Source organism: Pleurodeles waltl, chromosome 2_1 (genome assembly GCF_031143425.1).
Source record: "Pleurodeles waltl isolate 20211129_DDA chromosome 2_1, aPleWal1.hap1.20221129, whole genome shotgun sequence".
NCBI classification, from domain to species: Eukaryota; Metazoa; Chordata; class Amphibia; order Caudata; family Salamandridae; genus Pleurodeles; species Pleurodeles waltl.
The window spans coordinates 529811630-529832314 of record NC_090438.1 but is presented as its reverse complement, the minus strand read 5'-3'; the positions used below and the strand labels follow the sequence as shown (position 1 = coordinate 529832314).

Below are 20685 nucleotides of genomic sequence, written 5' to 3'. Positions count from 1 at the left end.
GCTGAGCTAGAGGCCAAAATCTACAGGTAGGCACTTTGCTAAAAACAGGTCTGTTTTCTGTGATGTGTCCACGTTGCGCTTTGGTGCGTTTCCTGTCGCGGGCGCTAGGCCTACCCACACAAGTGAGGTATCATTTTTATCGGGAGACTTGGGGGAACATAGAATAGCAAAACAAGTGTTATTGCCCCTTGTCTTTCTCTACATTTTTCCCTTCCAAATGTAAGACAGTGTGTAAAAAAGACGTCTATTTGAGAAATGCCCGGTAATTCACATGCTAGTATGGGCAGCCCGGAATTCAGAGATGTGCAAATAACCACTGCTTCTCAACACCTTATCTTGTGCCCATTTTGGAAATACAAAGGTTTTCTTGATAGCTATTTTTTACTCTTTATATTTCAGCAAATGAATTGCTGTATACCCGGCATAGAATGAAAACCCACTGCAGGGTGCAGGTCATTTATTGGCTCTGGGTACCTAGAGTTCTTGATGAACCTACAAGCCCTATATATCCCCGCAACCAGAAGAGTCCAGCAGACGTAACGGTATATTGCTTTCGAAAATCTGACATTGCAGGAAAAAGTTACAGAGTAAAACTTAGAGAAAAATTGATGTTTTTTTCACCTCAATTTCAATATTTTTCTTTTTCCGTTGCTATTTTCTGTAGGAAACCCTTGTAGGATCTACACAAATTACCCCTTGCTGAATTCAGAATTTTGTCTACTTTTCAGAAATGTTGCGGTTTATGGGATCCAGCGTTGGTTTCATGCCCATTTCTGTCACTGACTGGAAGGAGGCTGAAAGCACAAAAAATCGTAAAAATGGGGTATGTCCCAGTAAAATGCCAAAATTGGGTTGAAAAATTGGGTTTTCTGATTCAAGTCTGCCTGTTCCTGAAAGCTGGGAAGCTGGTGATTTTATCACCGCAAACCCTTTGTTGATGCCCTTTTCAGGGAAAAAACCACAAGCCTTCTTCTGCAGCCCATTTTTCCAAATTTTTTAAAAAAAATGAAATTTTCACTGTTTTTTGGCTAATTTCTTGGCCTCCTTCTGGGGAACCCACAAAGTCTGGGTACCTCTAGAATCCCTAGGATGTTGGAAAAAAAGGACGCAAATTTGGCATGGGTAGCTTATGTGAACAAAAAGTTATGAGGGCCTAAGCGCGAACTGCTCCAAATAGCCAAAAAAAGGCTCGCCACAGGAGGGGGAAAAGGCCTGGCAGCGAAGGGGTTAAAGTCAGTGCAGGTTTTCAAGCCCCTTTACATTTGCAGATTTACCAGTTTGCACATTTGCATTTCTTTAGGGGAGACACCCTGGCAAGAAGGCCTTTTCTTATCTGCCTGCCCCTCCTTCCCAGCACAGGAGACTCCCTGCCTTTCAATCCAGCTGGAGGAAGTAATTTCACCCTGCCTTCGGTGTCCTTTTGGTGAAAGTCTAAAATTACGGACAAATGCGTCCATTAAGGCTTTCATCACGGACAACGGACGGGACGGCAGGGCGAAATTACGGGCAGTCCGTGAAATTTACGGACGGGTGGACACCCTATCTACAGTAGTTGGGTGAGCATCCAATCACTCTGGGATGGCTTCTAGAGTCATCCTGTTTGACCTGGGAATACATTCTACCGATTATATTTTTTTAAATCTCCCATCTTCCTCTTCTAAAATGTTGGCATGTGTGCTAGTGGCTACATGATATATTTATAAATATGTATAACTAACACTGTTCTTTTACGTAAAGTCAGTTTCTGCTTGCCCCGCAACCGCTTAACCTTAGGTGATTTACGAATTTCTGCTAACAGGGCATATGCGAAGCAGATCTGATCCGCGGAAAATCGAGAGCAAATTTTAAAGCATTTAGTACATTTCACAAAGGGATGGAATTATTTCCCCTTAGCAACTAAACTCTTAGAGAAAACGACGTGCTTTTGGTTCCCAATAGTTTAATAGTGGACGGTGGCCTAAACAGCGAAGGAAAGCTTAAAGTCACACCAACTATAATACTCATTCAGCATTTCACGCTTTCTTAACAATACCCCGGGGGTACTGCAGAGAGTTTAATGTAGTTTCTAGGCTACCAGAGCGGAAGTGACGTAACGTCTAGTTGTCAGCTGATGCCGGTGGCCAAGCAGTATGGCTGAGTTTGGTCACTCTGGGCTTCTCGCTGCGCTGCTTTTGTTCAGCGCCCTGACCCTACGCGACATGTACATGGGCAAAGAAGATGTGGTCACACCAGAGAGGGAGGAAACGCGAGAGCTGAGGAGACAACCTGCCGCGCCGCTCTATACCGGGCCCGCCCTGCGCTTTCAATACTGGTGAGAGTTGATGGCGGCGGAGGCAGGGGTGGGTTGAGAATACATAAATGCAGGCTGATACAAGTTAAGACGGTGTGTGCAACACGAAACCAGAGAGTGGAGACCACTTTTCATCATGTTCGGGGCCTGTCGCGCTCAGTTCTCAGTGTCAGTTTTGCAATCATGTACGTTCACACATGGCACATGCTAGTGACGCTCCCTCGTTTAGTGGAGGTGACGAGCGACTCTATTTTTTCTGGGCTGTTTGTCGTTTTTTTAAATTTTATTTATAGTTTTTAAAAATGTAATTATAGTAAACATCAGCGGGCAAGCAAAGTTCACAAGACGCTGTGCCACAGCATCTATTTAGTGATCTTAAACGTTGACCAGTGTGAAACTCAAAAGCGTGTGGCATCAGTATGTTTCTAGAGCAGAGTTTTTCAGACGTTTTTGTTCTCAGTCCTCTTTGCAAAATGTTTTGAGGTAACCCTCCTCCTCTAAACCTATATGGCAAGAATAAGGGGAGCAGAAGGGGCAGGGCTCAGTGCAAGGTGCGGGTCTTATAGGATCATTTTAGGAGTACACTTTCTGTAGCTCAAAAACCATCATGAAAAAGGGAAACTTTATCAAACAAAAACAGGTATTGACCAACAATACTTTGTCTCATAATTGGGGAGTTATGAGCGTCTTAGACTCCTGGGTTCCAATACAACCACACTTGCTACATTACTTATAGGTGTGATCTTTCGCCTTCTCATTGCCTCAAGGGTGCCATCAGCCATCACACTATTAAAGAAAATAAGGGATTTACTTGGTCCTTCAGCAGTTGGACTCAAGTCTTGTAGTGTGTCTCCCAGCCTTCCTAGAGGGAAGAAACCGATTGATGTGGGGGTGTACTGACTGACATCACCCAACAGAGAAGAGCAGTAACAACTGCAAACGCTATGCAGCCAAGACCATTGTCGTCGAAGATTTGCGCTGATGCTGCTGGGAGAGACCCCAAAGCACCTGTGGACTCCGAGGTGCCACAAGAAGAGAGATCCTCAGCAGCCTAAGGGAACCTGTCAGTAATCTCCAGACTGGAAAGTCTACAGTTCTGTGCCTGAGCAGAATTGTTGCATCCGCCAGTCACCTCACTGAATGCGCAACCTGCCTTAGAACACAAGTTGATCCTAAAATGCAGCCAAACAAACCAGACTACTGAACATTGAGAGGGGAAGGGACCTACTAGAGAGCCAGAACAGCAAACCTTAGTGGCAGGGACAATAAAGACTAAACAATGAGTCATTAAGATCTTGGAAGCTTCTCAGACGCAAAATGATGAGATTGAACCCCAAATTACCTGAATTTAGAACACTACGCCTGTGGCCTACTAATGTGTGTACTATAGAGTATAATGTATAATGAAGTACTTTTCTTTTATTAAAAGGAACCTCTTCGCTGGATGATATTTGTGTGAACATTGAGTCTCAAACACCCCATACTACCGCCCTCTTGGTCTTCTCTCCCATTCTTTCCCTTGAGTCAAGTGTACTTAGGGCGCAGTTGGTGATAAGTTCGAATTTCAATAGTAGGTTAGTCCCCAGGATCGCAGCGGTAAAAGGCACCAACTCCATGATTATGGACGAGTAACTCGAGCCTACACCCAGGACCCAAAACATTTTCTGACAAAAACTCCATCTGATCTGGTATGATTTCTAGGTCATTCTGAAAGGCACAATGAGGATTTAAAATATTATTTATTCTAGAAGGGTAACTGTAATCTGGGGGCTATTGGGAAAATGCTTGCTTTGAGATTTTGCCTGGTGTGATGCTTGTATCTAAAGTGTGAGATTTAACTTCTTGTGTACATGGATCCTCATTTGCTGACAATTTTGTTGTGCAGGTCGGTACCATAAGACTGATAATTAGCCTTACGTGTTAATACAGATGTTCTTGAAGACTTTCCTTCTCCATGCGGATTTACTTGCTTTTTCTTTGCTCCTCTAAGAGGTTAGCCGCTGTATTCATAACTCCTTTGAGAAGGGCAAACATTTAACCGGTTAAGCCTTTTAGAATTGTATTACATTTGCCCAGATGCAATAACGCTAATATTGTATCAAATGATGAACGTTTTCTTGAGGAATAACAAGTAAATTTTTTCTATAGGCGAAGGTGGACTAGTGTGTTTTGTAATTTTTGCCATTTTTGATTGAAAATTTAGGCTGCTGTCCATTAAAGAGCCCAAATATTTGAGTGTAGAAAGTTGCTTAGGGGAGATGCTTGGGCATGTTTTTTTTTTCCACAACAATGGTAAATGTAAATCTTTTATTTTTTGTGGAAGAAATTTGATCTTCTGGATTTAGCTGTTTTTGAAACAACAAATCAATATTTTCCAGATAACGTAGGGCATCACAAAGTGTTTTTATGTCCATTTTGGAAAACTCTTTAACTACTTCCATGGAGATGACGTCTGGGAGCTGTTCTGTGCCGCAGTGCTTGTGTGCTGAGGACACCTCCCAGCTGTCTTCGCACGCAAGGCACGAAATCATGCTGGTGCGGGCACCAGGGGGATTCCCTGCTCAAAGAAACATCCTCAGGGGCTGGGTGAGAGCTTCCCCAGCACCCAAGGCTGTTTCTTTGTTTTTAATGAAATGACATCAGTGCACATGGCGCGCTGATGTCATTTAATTGAAAACGAAAGAGAAATGAGCCAATCGGCTTATTTCACTTTCTCTGCGTAGGTGCCTCCAGGGCTATCTCAGCCCCCCGAACACCGATCCAGATGGGAGAGATATCATTGGAAAGGGCAAGGGCTCTCTCCCAGTAATTTTCTGGCAATATTCAGTCTTTCTTCCCCCGCGTGGTGTGGGGGGGGGGGGCAGAAAGCACACTAGGCACCAGGGATTTGTTTTGTAAATAGTGTAAGGGTGGGGGTCTGCACATGATGGGCATGCCAATGCCCCCACCCCAGTGGGCATAATCTTTATGCCAGGTAGTAAAGAAGTTTGTGGATTCCTGCTATTCCAGAAGTTTCCATCTCAGAAATGTAAGGAAAATGCGTGATTGCAGGCAAAGTTGGAGGTTTGCAGGGCATTGTGGGTAAAAAAGCATAATGGTATTGACATATCATTCCATCCTAGATTACCAAAGGTGTCTAGTTTAAGTTGGATAGGTTTCCCTAGGTGGTGGTTGAGCTAGGGTCCAAAATCTAGAGCTACACACATCAGAAAAAGTGGGTCAGTTTTTTCTGGAAAAATGTGCTGCATTCAGTTTGCGTTTTGGGCTGTTTCCTGTCTCGGGCACTCGGTCTACCCACACACGTGAGCTACCATTTTTATCAGGAGACATGGGGGGAATGCCGGGTGGAAGGAAGTTTGTGGCTCCCCGCAGATTCCAGACCTTTACATCACGGAATTGTGTGGAAAATTATTATTAATAATTATTTTTTTTAGTCGAAGTTTCAGGTTTGCAAAGGATTATGGGTTAAAAAAAATGGGGTGAGAGTCATGCAAGTCAGCCATCCTGGATACCCCTAGGTGTCTAGTTTAAAAATGTACAGGTTGTCTAGGTTTCTCTAGATGCTGGCTGAGCTAGGTTCCAAAATCTAGATCTACCCACATTGGAAAAAAAGGGCAGTTTTTGTTGGAAAGATGTGCTGTGTCCATTTTGCTTTTTGGGCTGTTTCCTGTCGCAGGCACTAGGCCTAACCACACAAGTGAGGTACCATTTTTATCGGGAGACTTGTAGAAGCATAGAATTGTAGAACATTTATTATTCATTGGATTTCACTGCAATTGTGCCTTTCAAATGTAAGCCGATGTATAAGAAAGATGACCGTTTGAAAAATATCCTCCAAATCATATGCTAGTATGGGTACCTACAAATTCAGAGACGTAGAAATAACCACTGCTCCTAAACTCTACATCTTATGCCCATTTCAGAAATACATACGTTTCCTTGATACCAATTTTTCACTATGGCTCAGTACTCAATAAAAAACGCCTTTGTTTGGCACAGATCAGTTGTTTCCTCTGGGGTAGCATGCGTTCTTGGAAAACCTACAAACCCTATATATCCTCACAACCAGAAGGGTCTAGCAGACGTAATGATATATTGCTTTTGCCAATCATACATTGTGACAAACGATTACAGAGGAAAATGTTATCACAAATGCTCATTTTTTGTCCTACTGATTTTCAATATTTCTTTATTTCATAGTTATTTTACTTAGGGAAACCTTGAAGGAACTACACATATGACCCCTTGCTAAATTTGGAATTGCCTCTACCTTTAAGAAATCTAAAGCTCATCTGGATCACCCATGTGTTTCACACTGGTTTGTTTTCACCACAAACTTGGAAGTAGGTTGAGAGCAAAGAAATAGGGAAAATAGGCTACCTCTTAGAAAAATGCCAGAACTCTGGTACAAAATCAGGTTTTGTGATTCAGATCTGCATGATCCTGAAAGCTGGGAAGATGGTGACTTTAATACAGCAAAATGTTTATGGATGCCATTTTTAGGGAAAAAACACACATTTTTTATTATTTCTTAAAAAAAAAAAAAAAAAGCTCTACATTTTGATATACTTTGGATTTTTACTTTGTCCCCTCCAGGGAAATCCACAGACCCTTGGTACCTTTTGAAGTCCCAGGTTGTCTGTTTAGAAAAAAAAAGTCACAAAGTTGACATGGATAGCTTATGTGAATAAAAAGCTATGGAGCCCTAAGCGCGAACTACCCTGAATAGCCAAAAAAGGGATCGTCACGGCGGGGGGAGGAGGGCCTGGAAGGAGGGAGGCCTAGCAGCAAAAGAAGCAGTGTGCCATTGGCATGTTGATGGATGTTCATTTTAGTGTTTCTAGATAGAAGACCAAATTGCCCCATTTAAACATAAAAAATGGGAGATGATGGTGGTCATCTTAAGAAACACCACTTTTCTGTGAGGGGTGTTGTGATTTGGGTGCTTTAGCCTGTTGGAATTGAGATTCACATTTCAGGGATAATGACATGCAATCTAAACTGTTGTGAATTGACTGTATATGGGCTAATATGTCATAATATTCAATATCAAACTCCTGTTAGTAGATCTAACGGGACTGGGAGAGACACATCCCATAATCTAAAACATGCAGCACACCATAGTGACCATTTCAGTACTTCATCTTCAACAAAAATCAGATTGATTTTCAGAATTCTTTCTTGCAGCTATCTTAATATGAAGAACAGGGGACTCCATTTTGATTTGTGTATCCCTGAGCGAAAGATGAATTAAAGAGTTAGTCATCGCATATACTTTAATAAAATAATTTCTATATTTTTTAATTGTTAATAGTATTTCCTGAGGCTACAGGAGGGTGTTCGAGGAGTATTCGCGGGCCATCAGGCAGCTGTACCCGGACATCCATATTGAAGGAGACAACTACCCCCCTAAACCTATTTTAAGGTAAGCAACATGCTATGGTTAAAGTGGATGGTGATGATGATGCACATGCTGTTGATAAGTTCAAGTTAAAGTAAATCAGATGAGGCATCTTCCAAACTATCATTCGTTTCTTAAAATATTTGCAAGACTCCCAAATTGGATTCCTTATAACCCAGTTGATATGCTAACATAATCATAAACATTCTTTATTTGAAAGTGACACACATTCTACCTTTGCCATTAGAAGACCGTTTATGTGTAGCTTTGAAAGGTCATGTATTATACAATCCCAACATGTCATTTTTCTGTGAATCTAATGAAAACTCCTCAAATCCTGTAGTATTTGAATGTGTAATCAGGACTTACAGTGTGTCAAACCTTTCCTTGCTCTAAGCCAATGTCAAAGACCTTTTAAAAACTATACAAAAATATTTGATTGATTCGCCTTTATTTATACTGCTCAGTCCTACTCTTATTCTTACTCTATGCTAATTTGACATTGTTTCATAAGACTCTTTACCAAAAGGGTATGTGGAGTAACTGCTGCGTATTGCCTTCAGCGGCCACTAACCAATTGTCTATTCAGATTAAAAGTTGGCCCTAAATGTTAATATGAGAGGAGGCTAATAACTACTAAGTGTATTTCCTTCAGTTGTGGTCAGTTGCCACGGGGGCTGTCAGATTGAGAGCCACTCTGTCTGTGGTGAATCAGATTATGTATCTGAGTCGTGGCTTATGACAGACCAGGACACAAGACTAAGTGAGGGGGACAGTGGCTGCACAGGCATGTAGCCCATTGCTTTAATGTGTGTGTGAAAAAACTGCTTTTTTCAGTGTCCCCCCACTTTTTGCCCCCATTTTTGACAGATTCTGGTGATTTCTGATTGATTCTGCCCTGCCTCTTTTAACTAGTACTCTGATTAAAGATATATGGTAATTGGTGTAATTTCAGTTGGTACGGGCAATCCAGTGGTAAGCGGTAGTATATGGTAGTGCATGTAGGTTTAGAAGCCCAGTAGATTTAATGCACTTAAGTGTTTCCTAGTCAGAAGAATCTTGAATCTCCACTGTCCACCCTCAACTGCTGGCCTCCACTTTTCTCCCCAGAATGATTTACTTATGGCCGTAGCCACCTTAAATGTGGACCTTGAGGCAATCGATAACTCCCAATTGACGATGGAAGCCCTAAAGAGAATATTAAAAAAGCAAAGCAAGCAAGTATCCAGGGGGCTCAACTTAAGCAAAATTATAGGCATTCATTCACTAGAGGGCCTAACTCAATCACATAGTAGCCCTCATCTACAACCCTATTTGAAAGCTGACCTGGGGCATCTAGCCTTCTGGAAAATATTAATGATCGGGCTTTTGCCTATGTGCATAAATGAATATTGAGCACATTGGGACACTCCAAAAGTCATAAAATAATTGTCGCTTATGTTCCATTTCCCCCAGAATCTGCTATTCATGTGATATACTGTTGTCCAGCACTGCTTGTTCACAGATGGATCTTTCATCAGATTGGCAAATTCATGGCCATGGCTGCACTGAGTGGCTGCACTGAGCCTTCATGAGGCTACGGTCCCAGATTAGAAACAATTGAATGCCATAGATGTACTTTTTTGCAGGCACTCAGGTTCTCCAGGTTTTAAGCGGCGCAAATATGAGTTGCACTAGCATGATACTGTTGGGGGCACAACTATGCAGCAACAGCTGCTCATTTTTTTTGTGTGGTGGGCATGTATTATATGGGGTTTATGCTTTGCAAGAACATTGTGTATTATTTTACATGGCTGCACGGTGCAGTATTTTTAAATTATGCAGTGGCTGCAATTGATTTTCTTTCTGCCATTTCATTCAAGGGTCCCGTGCATGGTGAGCATGTATTAGTTGAGGTTTAGGCGTTGCAAAGACACTGTTTGCAGTATTTTATACAGCTGTACTGTACATGACTTTTAAACTTTGCAGTGCCTGCAATGGATTTTCTTCCTGCCATTTTATTCAAGGGGGTCCCGGGTTCACACATGGTATGTTAGGCTTCGGCCCCATACAGAGGACGGGTTTAAGCCTTATGTTTTTCATACTTGCTTGCACTTTAACATATTGATTGTGTTATTGTTTTATGTAAGTGTGTTTTTTTTTTTTTTTTTTTTTTTTTTTTTAAACAGTCTTGAACTTGTCGCTATATTTTTGTTATATTTAGGAAGCAACAAAGATTGTCATAAATTGATTTTGTACCGTTCTAACGGGTAGTTATTATTTCTTTTATTAGTGCTGCTTCTGCCATAATGGTTTTAAGTAACTTCAATGAATTCCTTTACTTTTCTTCCCAACGAGTACAACTCCAAGTATATGCAAATGATTAGCAACTTTACCTAGCTTTGAAAATTCAACAAATTGCTCAATTCAATTCACCAGTCTAATAGACCTGCAAGTTTTCTGCTCAATCTTACTTTTTACAGTAGGAGTGAAATATATGTTTGAGGTACAGGTATCCCTCACAGGTTGGGAATAGTGTAGGGGTGAAGTCAGATGTTTGGAACATGACTCTCTCTTACACCCTTCCAAATGCAAGACTCACTTGCGACTGATCCTGACACAATTGACCTTTCAGATAGGGTCTTGAATATTCCTGACTGCATCTTTGAGAAAATGATGTATTATTTTGGGGTGGATGAAGGTTTCAGTAATTTAAACCACAGTTCAACCCCTTGTAGTAATAGCACAGAGCAGACAGGCTTAACTTAAGAAAGTGTGTAAAGTATTTAAAAGTAACTAAAGAGTTAAAAAGCCCGAAATACAACATAATAAAATCACACTGTAGTTTGTAAAAAGTAGAGTAAAAGTTCATGAACAAACTGAAAACATTTGCAAGCTTAAAAGGGATCAGACGGGACCAGAACACAATTCTTGTATATCACCTGTCTGGTTGCTCAAGGACCCTGCTTTACCTTATCAGATTTCATATTTTGCTGTGGGCTAAAGTCTAACTTCATACTGGATTTTGCTAACTCATATTTGGGACACACTAGAGAAAGGGCTCAACCACTATTTCTAATATTTATAAAAAATTCAATTAGATGGTGACGTTAGACATTTGGTAAATATTTAAGAAAAATAACTTTCATAAAGGTACATTTTCCTTACCTGAAGCTTCTGGGGTCTAATTTGCATTAGACTGCCAGCAGCTGCCCAGCCAGTGCCTGACCTTAATGAGGTGTGAATACTTTTCCCAGAGCTGAAACAGTAGCCTAGGCCCGGTGACAGAATAGGCTGGGCATGAGGTGTGGGACACCTTTTACCCATAGCAAGAGCAGCTGGGAGGGTTTAGGATTTTCATTTACTCCAAAGGGGCAAGGGTGAGACCTGTCCATTCCCCGTCAAGTGTAAGGGGATTCCTGAGGAAGGGAAGTCTTTGATCTTCAGACTGTTTAAACACCAGCCCAGTAGGAGAGGGAACTGCTCCAAAAACCAGTTTGGTATAGCTGAGAAGGAGGGGACTGCTCATTTCCCTAGACATAATCCTGGCTAGCTCGCAGGCTCTCCTCCGGGGCAGAAAGTGTATACTGACTTGGATTTCCCTTTGACTACTGCACTGTGGAATAGAGTGGAAGAAGGCAAACAGGATGTGCTGGGAAGGGCTGACCCAGAAAATGTTTCTTATTGGTTAAGGAGTGTCCAGATGAGAGTCCCATGCACTGGCTTGTGAAACCTTCAAAGCTTGCACTTAACCCACTGCTAATACAGAATACTTCCCGGACCTCCACAAGGAAGAAGAGGACTGAAGATGATGTCTGAAACCTGTGAGGCGACCTGAAGAGCTTGACCTGCTTCCACTTGTATCCAGGGCAGTTAGATGACCTCCTATGTAGTTACAGAGACATCAAAAGCTACAAGAGGCCTTTTTGCCTTAAGTGACCAGTTGAAACTTTAGGAGAACCGAAGCCTGCTCATTCGCTCTGCTAGACTGAGGCCTAACCCTTTGCTTTCCTGGAGGTTCTTCTACAATTAGTAGTGTCTAGAAGGACTTCTTTTGAAATCTCTATTAAAAAAACAAAAAAAAAATTTGCACTTCCAGACCTCTGTGGACCCGGACCAGCCACCCAAGTCGTGCTGCTCAATACACAACATTACTTAGCTAGGAAACCAGGTAGGGCACCTTTGGAGCTTTTTTACCGCCTGAAAATCAAACTCAACCGACCCTCGTGGGAAGCCTATAACAATTTCAATGATGCATCCTTCTGTCTTGCCCTGCTGGAGGAATCTGTGCTCCAAACAAGAGGCCAAGTTCGAAGGCAGAATTCCTGACTTAGAGAAGGCGTCAAAACTAGCTGACCAACTAGAGTACATCACTGGGTGAGAAATGTGTGTTTTCCTGGTCTTAGCTTGTCTGTGTCCGTACCTTACTCTTCTTTCTTAACGCTAAACCCAACGTAACATAATTGTTCTTTCTCAGTCTCATCTTATGTACTCGTCTTTTCTATGATATTCAGTTTGTCTGCTCTTTCTGCAAAGAACTTTAAGGACTGTTAGAAATGGGGTTCTTGGTTGGCAGTCAGGTTACCCCCCTGTCCAAGCAAGGACCCTTGCTCTATTCAGGGTAAGTCACACACAATCCAAATTATCCTGTGCCCACCCTCTGGTAGCTTGGCACTGAGCAGTCAGGCTTAACTTAGAAGGCAATGTGTAAAGTATTTGTGCAATAAAACAGGCAATAACACAGTATAGCACCACAAAAATACACCCCACAGTGTTTAGAGAGATATTTATCTGATAAGATGCAGCTCAAAACGACTAAGATGCAATAAGTATATGTTGAAAATATCTCTGTAGTAATGATATAAAGTGTCTTTATTCTTTTAAAAGCATTAACTGTCTCTTTCAAGCACAAAGTACCTAGTTTGTGTTTAAAATCTCCAAAGAACTGCAGAGGAGGAGATGCGTGGCAAACAGGGAGGCGTGTATCGATTTCTCGGGCTGCACACGGCAATGCATCGTTTAGTTTTCACGCAGGGACGGCTTTGCGTCGATTTCCAGCGCTCCGTCGTGGATCCTCTTCGAGTTGCGAGGTTTTCAGACGCCCCGGGGACGATGCGTGGGTTTCTGGACTGAGTCTCAGGGGCTGCGTCGATCCGGTGGGCGTTGCGTGGAAATTTCTACTGCACGGCAGGCTCTGCATCGATTCCTCTCTGGAAGTCAGGCTGCATCGTTCCAGCTTGGCTGTGCGTCGATCCAGTGGGCAGTGCATCGAATTTCCGGTCACTACGCTGGCGCTGCGTCGATCTCCTCGTTGCGAAGTCGGGCTGTGTCGTTCCAGTTCGGCGTGCAGTGAATTTTTCACTGCGATGCAGGCTGTGCATCGTTTCTGGCAGGCTGTGCGTTGATTTTCGCTGCACAAGGTGTCCTCCTTGTAGAGATGAAGTGTTTTTGGTCCTGAGACTGCCACTCTCAGAACCACTCCGACTCCCACTGACCACGCATGCAACCTAGGATTCATCTTGGACCGCTCACTATCCATGACCCAGCAAGTCAACGCCATCTCCTCCTCCTGCTTCAACACCCTCGCATGCTCTGAAAGATCTACAAATGGATACCCACCGAAACCAGAAGAACAGTCACCCAAGCCTTCGTAAGCAGCAAGCTGGAGTACAGCAATGCCCTCTATGCAGGAACCACGGCCAAACTCCAGAAGAGGCTGCAACACATCCAGAACGCCTCTACGCACCTCATCCTGGACATCCCCCACCACTGCCACATCACAGACCACCTGAAAAACCTGCACTGGCTCCCAGTCAACAAGAGAATCACCTTCAGACTCCTCACCCACGCTCACAAAGCACTGCACAACACCGGACCAGAATACCTCAACAGACGACTTTCCTTCTACAAACCGACCCGGCATCTCCGCTCCACCGACCTCGCCCTCGCAACCGTCCCATGCGTACGCAGAATTACAACTGGCGCTAGATTATTCTCGCACCTCGCAGCCAAAACGTGGAACACTCTTCCCACCCACCTGCGCCAGACCAAAGACCTCCTTACCTTCAGGAAACGTCTCAAGACCTGGCTGTTTGAGCAGTAGCAGCATCTCCCCCCATTCTTCCCCCTCCCCTCCTCAGCGCCTTGAGACCCTCATGGGTGAGTAGTGCGCTTTACAAATTCCTTATTGATTGAGACTTCAGGGAGCAGGCGGCAAGCTCTATCCAAGCCTTTGGAGAACACTTCTCACCACAGCCAGAGAGCAGCAAGGCAGCAGTCCTTCACAGAAATCAGTCAGGTGAGTCCTTTGGGAAGCAAGGCAGTTCTTCTTGGCAGGATGCAGGTTCTGGTTCAGGTTCTCTTCTCCAGGAAGTGTCTGTAAAGTAGAGTGTCTACCTCAGAAGTGTCTGTGACAAGAGTGTCTGAGTTGGTAGGAGCAGAGGCCCTGTTTAAACACCCAAATGTGCCTTTGCAGTGGGTAAGACTTCAAAGAGTGGCTCAGAAGCGCACAAGGTCCCTTTTTAGTTCCATCCTGCCTGCCAGGGCCCCAGTAGGGGGTGTGGCAGTCCTTTGTGTGAGGGCAGACTACTGTCCTTTGACATGTAAGTGTCAAGCCCTCCACCCTCCCAGCCCAGGAAGACCCATTCAAAATGCAGATGTATGCAAGTGAGGCGGAGTATCCTGTGTTTGGGGTGTGTCTGAGTGAATGCACAAGGGAGCTGTCAACCAGACGTGGATTGGAAGACACAGAAGGATTTAAGTGTAGAGAAATGCTCACTTTCTAAAAGTAGCATTTCTAAAACAGTAATATAAAATCCAACTTCACCATTAAGCAGGATTTTGTATCACCATTCTGGCCATACACAATATGACCTAGCTACTCCTTTCAGATCAGGATCTACCACACAAACAGTGTATGAGGGTAGCCGCAATGCTATCCTTTTAAAGGAGCAGCCCTCACAGCAGTGTAAAAACGAATTTAGGAGTTTAACACTACCAGGACAATAGAACACACATGCTCATGTCCTGCCTTTTACCTACATAGCACTCTGCCCTATGGGCTACCTAGGGCCTACCTTAGGGGTGACGTATATGTAGAAAAAGGGGAGTTTAAGGCTTGGCAAGTACTTTTAAATGCCAAGTCGAAGTGGCAGTGAAACTGCACACACAGGCACTGCAGAGGCAGGCCTGAGTCATGGTTAGGGGGCTATTTATGTTGGTGGCACAACCAGTGCTGCAGCCCACTACTAGCATTTAATTTACAGGCACTGGGCACATGTAGTGCACTTGGCTAGGGACTTACAAGTAAATTAAATAAGTCAATTGAGTATGAGCCAATGTCACCATGTTTTAAGGAGAGAGCATATGCACTTTAGCACTGACTAGCAGCGGTAAAGTGTGCAGAGTCCTAAAGCCAGCAAAAATGAGGTCAGAACAAGGGAAGGAGGAAGGCAAAAAGTTTGGGGTTGACCCTGCAGAAAGGCCATTTCCACCAAGGACCATTAGCAGTATACTGGTACTGATCCATTTTTTTTTTTCTTCAAAATACCTCAAATTTTGTCCACCCCTTCAGGACTTTTGCTGTGGAGGAGATCCAGTCCGGATTTTCTGTTTAGCTTTCTTCTTTTTCTTGGTTTCCGGAGCTTTCTCCTTCACTGAACCCCTTTTTCGTTTTGAGTTGTAGTTTTGACACATGAGTACCGAACGTATCTTGCCCTACACTGGGATGTACTTCCCAGATAATTTTAGGTAGTTCACAAACTTGCGTGTGAACAGCAGCCAAACACTGGCATACAGCCAGCAATGGTTTGTCTTCTCAAATACTACTGAGAACTATTGAGGAGAGTGTATCAAAATTTCCAATCATTGTCATACCCTAATTAACTGCCAAAGCGGCTCTTCCTCATTGTGTATTTGTTTCCGTACCTCTTGTAACACTGTCAAAAGGGGTGTCCCATATATAGCAGCATATATACTCCCCAATATAGTTCCCAATGTAGTACAGTTCTCTTTCCTGTGGTGTAGCATCTAATTAATCAGTTATGTGAGCAATCAGAAATGTGATTTCAACGTGCTTTGTGTGAGTGCTTTACCCATAACTGCCTGATTAGAGCGTAGATTGGCTGCAGCAGGTTCCTGTGCGGCTGCAATAACTAACTTACCAGCCCTTATTATCCATCATACATAATGTCAAAGTCCTCTATCTACAGTCAGTAATAAATATTTCAGTTCCCTAGAGTTCAAATTGGTCCTGTTTTAATAGTCCAACACCCTCTAAAGATCAAAGGCTTAGCCAAATTCCCAAGTTGAGACTGGAAATCAGGAAGACTGAAACCCCCCAAACCTGCCACACTTTACGGAGGTGCATGTTGGGTAACACCCAGCCATGTGAGACTCCATAATTATGTGTGTTAATGGTTTCAAGAAAAGCTTATTGCTTCCATGGGCGAACATGCACAAAATAGCCACACTATATATTTAAAAAAGCTGTATTACAATGATGGGCCTTGCCTTTTGTATATTATATAATAATTAGATTTTGCTATGAAAATAAACAACATATTTAATAAAACCGGCAATTAAACAGTATATTACAAAGATTTGCAACCTGTTTGATGGTGTTCATTAAATCAAAGCACTGGTTGATCAAACCTCATAGCTAGACACTCTTAGCCCCATTTGTTACCTAGATGACCTGTTACACACAAACATCTGCTGGATAGCAAAGTTGTTTTCAATCCTCTACTGTGTTTTGGAAAGGTCACATTTTGTCTTGTCATAGCAGACCATAAGCTGAGAGAAACACAGGTAAGGATTGACTCGCAATGCCTGCATCCCTATGCTTATGTTTGCAGTTCAAAGCTCCCAAGAAAAGCTGAAGATGTGTCTTTCACTCAATGGTTTGGAAGTAGTTCACACTCAAATGAACTATCTTGCTTACACAAGAGTGGTGCTGTTTTTATTGGTAGAAGTCTGGGTATTACAAAGTGATAGCATTCATTATTGTACATCTATGCTTGAGTTCACAATTTTCTTTCATTTTGTAAAAACGTTTTGTACAGTTTACACGAGGAATCGAACATATTTTTCCTGTTTCCATTCCAAACAAAGGCAGGCATGGAGTTAGGCGAAAATCTGTAAGAGCTGGGCTTTGTTTTAGGCACCTGATATTGTTCAGCTCAAAAGACGAACAGAAAACTTGGAGACTGATGAGGGGGTTGATTAATTCTGACGCTTGCGCAGACCCCTGTGCAAACCCCTGTTTATGCTCAGGTTGAAATTACGAGTTTAGCTGTATTTGACCTATCAGATAATTACCGCATGCGTTAAATACCTCAACTGTTGTTAAATTTCGGAAGGTCAAACCTGCCAAAAGTTAACATGGATAAGTCATATGGTATGTACTGTCCATGTGCATTACACATGAAATTCTGTATGTTATTCCCCACAAACAAATTACACCTAAACTCGTTATCAGGCCATTGGTGTACTCCAAGCCTGAAGCAACCAGGCAATAAAGATATACTAAATTAACCAATGTTTTATGCAATAAAAATTGCATCTTAGTGATATGAAGTTGAATCAAGCTGCAGAAGAGAAGTGACATTGCAAGGCTTGGTTGGCTCTTCCTTTCACTTCAGCACTGCATAGTCTGTGTTTTTATCAGTCATTCATTCCTCTATTTTATAGTTTTCCTAGCCTGATTGATGTAATGTAAAAATTCCAGGTGGTACCATTTTCCGCAACATCATTTAGTAAGTTTTAGTAGTTGATTTCATGAGTGATTTCACAGTGGTATTTTTGGTTGTTCGTCACAAATGTTCCTTTATTGAAACACAAAGTTTACTTTTTTATTTATACTAAATGCAGTTTAATCTGTGACTTAATGCTACTCCTTTCAATTAGTAAGGGAAAGTGTCTAGCAGTGACCCAAAATGAGAACTTAACCCAGGTGAAAAATATTTATTTCATTGGAACACTTAGTGAAGCTTATAAAATGGTGCTTTTTTAAATGTACACAGTTTGTATACGTTTATGGAATCTAGTAACATACTAATTTGCACAAACTTTTAAAACTATTTTTTAAACTCGTTTGTCACACTGTATTTATTTTAATAACCGAGCAAAAGCAAACTAAAACTCCTGGATGTGTTTAAAACTAGCATCTTGGATGAGGGGGCAGTCAAGAGACTATAGGAATATTAACCAAGGCCAATTTAATTTATAGAAAAATGTGCAGCAGTATACGTTCTCTTCAACCATTGACGAGTATTGTTTTTTCTTGGTAGACACATTGCTACATTTCTGTCCTGCCTCAAGTTTGTAGCACTTGCACTGATATTAACGGGACAAAACCCATTTCCTCTTTTTGGAGTGGATACCCCCAGAATCTGGACTTGGAGCCAAGAAAATAAGGTGAGTGCAACAGACAACTCTTTATTGGTAGTGGATGCACATACAGAAGTATATTACTTGACAGACAGTTTTTCATTTAACAGCTGTATACACTTACTTCTAGAATCCCAGGTGCTATGAAGTAGATGTTATCAGATTTTTTTTTTACATGAGTACTGTGATCCCTCAAATCGGACGTAGAATGCAGACAGTCCTTCAGCATGGCAAATTATTAACAATTATAAATGGTACAGAGGTGGGAAGGAGGTGCTTCTGGACAGTAGAGTGGTAGCTGTGCAAAACGTGAACACCTAAACATGTGCGAGTGTGTGGATATTTCCACATATTTTGCAGTTTCCTCGCCCTTAAATGCACAAAAGCTGGATTGATTGCCTTTACATGGTGAGAAAGGAATGGGTACACATGCGTATTAGATGAGGTAACACCAGTAAGGGGATACTCAGTGGGTATTCCTTTATTTATGACGTTTTGAATAATGCTGATCCTGTGGCTTTGTATTCACTGCAGATCACTTTTTTGTGGATAATTCAAAAAGAAAAGTCTCAATGAATCAAGGGCTGAAGAAGGATAGACGGTCTCCAAACCATCCTTTCATCAATGTTAGCAGGGGTGTAATCCCTTAGATACCCCCTCTTGAGTCAAAGCATGCTACTCTTGTTTTCCCTGATACAGCAAATGTGCACTTAAGTCTGCAATTGATAGATTTATGCATTTTTTAGACGGCCTGACATTCAGTAGGAAGGACTACATACGATTGAAGGACACAAAGATACGTTTTCTCCATTATATGGTATGGAAATTCCCTCCTGTTTGCTGTATTTCTGAACACTTTACAGTCGAGTGGGAACTTTTTTCTAAACCGTTCGCTTCCAGGCCTTTTTTGGCTATTTGGGGCAGTTTGCTCTTAGTCTTTCATAACTTTTTGTCCACACGAGCTCCCCACGCCAAATTTGCACCCTATTTTTCCAGCATCCTAGGGATTGGAGAGGTACACAGAATGTGTGGGTTCCCCTGTAGGAGACCAAGAAATTAGACAAAATACAGTAAAAAAAATAATATATATATATATTTTTTTTTAAATGGGGAAAAAGGGCTGCAGACGCAGGCTTGTGGCTTTTTCCCTGAAAATGGCATCAACAAAGGGTTTGCGGTGCGGAAATCACCATCTTCCCAGCTTTCAGGAACAGGCAGACTTGAATCAGAAAACCACAATTTTGGCATTTTACTGGGACATACCCCATTTTTAGGTCGAGCGTTAGCGTTCGGCCTGCTGTATACTAAAGTATACAATAGAGTGAGTTCCAGCGTTTTGATTTGTTAGTTACAGTGTCCTTCAAAAATCCTTGCTTGCTAGTGGTCAGTTCTGCCTCTTTGTCCTGCCTTTTTTCACTTTGGGAGCAGCACAAAGTACTGTGTAATTGCACTATGTCCTGTTTATCTCTTCTGTAAGGGACTTTTTTGGGGCATTTGCCTGTTTCACCCCAACAGTGTGGGTGCTTGTTCAGTCCCTCCTCCCCACCAGCTCCCTCTGTAAACATAAACCAGCAGCAGAGGGGGGCTTTTCCAGGGCCAGCTCGCCCTCGCTCTGTTTATTTTCAGTCTGTGTGGCAAGAAAAGTCCACTCAGTAATTTACAACGCTAGGAGCTCTAACTCGAGCAAACACGAGAGCATTGCATTCCCCCACCCCACCCCCAGCTTTGTAAACTCCTAACCGGACTTTTCTTGCCACACAAATGAAAAAAAAGCAGCGTGATCGCGCTATGTAAACCCCAGCGCGATCGCGCTGCTGTTTTTTTTTTTTTTTTTTTTTTTTTTTTCATTTGTGTGGCAAGAAAAGTACAGTTAGGCGTTTACAATGTTAATAGCTCTAACTCGAGCAAATGCGTGACCCATTACATTCAAAATGCTCATTAAATCCTCTATTTTAAATGCTCTGGGTTACGTCCGATTCTCTCATCTTCTCACGCTGCTGCAGCCCCTCCCCAACCTAGCACGACCATCAGACGGCCCCTCTCACACACTCAACTACAATGGACAACCCTGACCTGACACAGCATGTGCTGTTTAAAAAGCTCTGGGTTACGTCCGATTCTCTCATCTTCAGACGCTGCAGCAGCCCCTCCCCAACCTAGCACTACTATCAGACGGCCCTTCTCACACACTCAATTACAGTGGACAACCCTGACCTGACACAGCATGTGCTACGCCTCCTTGGACCCCCCCTTAAGGCATGACAAGGAGGAGTCACCAGGGGAGACGCTGCTTCTGAACAGCAGCGTTCATTCTCCCCTCCCAAGGACGATTAGTTGCTGCTATGCAGGAGTTCTCTCTTCGTTATCCCACTGAGTGGCAACACCTCCATTCACTCTGGCCGGGAGAAATATCTCTTCTACACCATCTTAACAAATCCAGAAATAAACGTGAAGGCAAGCCCCCTTCTTGCACTTTTTTCACTTAATAGAGCGGCTCTGTCACTCTGTAAGTGCCATCTGCAACATATTCGCCATGCCTTACAGGCAGAGGGTAGCCAGTCTTTTCTTTACTTTTGTCAAACCAGGGGCCCACAGAAAGTATTTAGGAGTTGTTGAAAAAAATCAG

General features: G+C 42.6%; 1 protein-coding gene across 1 annotated transcript in view; it reads left to right on the top strand.

The window, feature by feature from the left end:
- Positions 1-2088: 2088 nt before the first annotated feature.
- The window catches only part of LOC138265975 (selenoprotein T2-like), a 76620-nt gene continuing 58023 nt past the window's right edge, over positions 2089-20685 (top strand). The window contains exons 1-3 of the mRNA XM_069214215.1: positions 2089-2311; positions 7605-7715; positions 17960-18086. Coding sequence (XP_069070316.1) covers positions 2130-2311; positions 7605-7715; positions 17960-18086 — 420 coding nt within the window. The 5' untranslated portion in view covers positions 2089-2129. The remainder of the gene's footprint in view (positions 2312-7604; positions 7716-17959; positions 18087-20685) is intronic.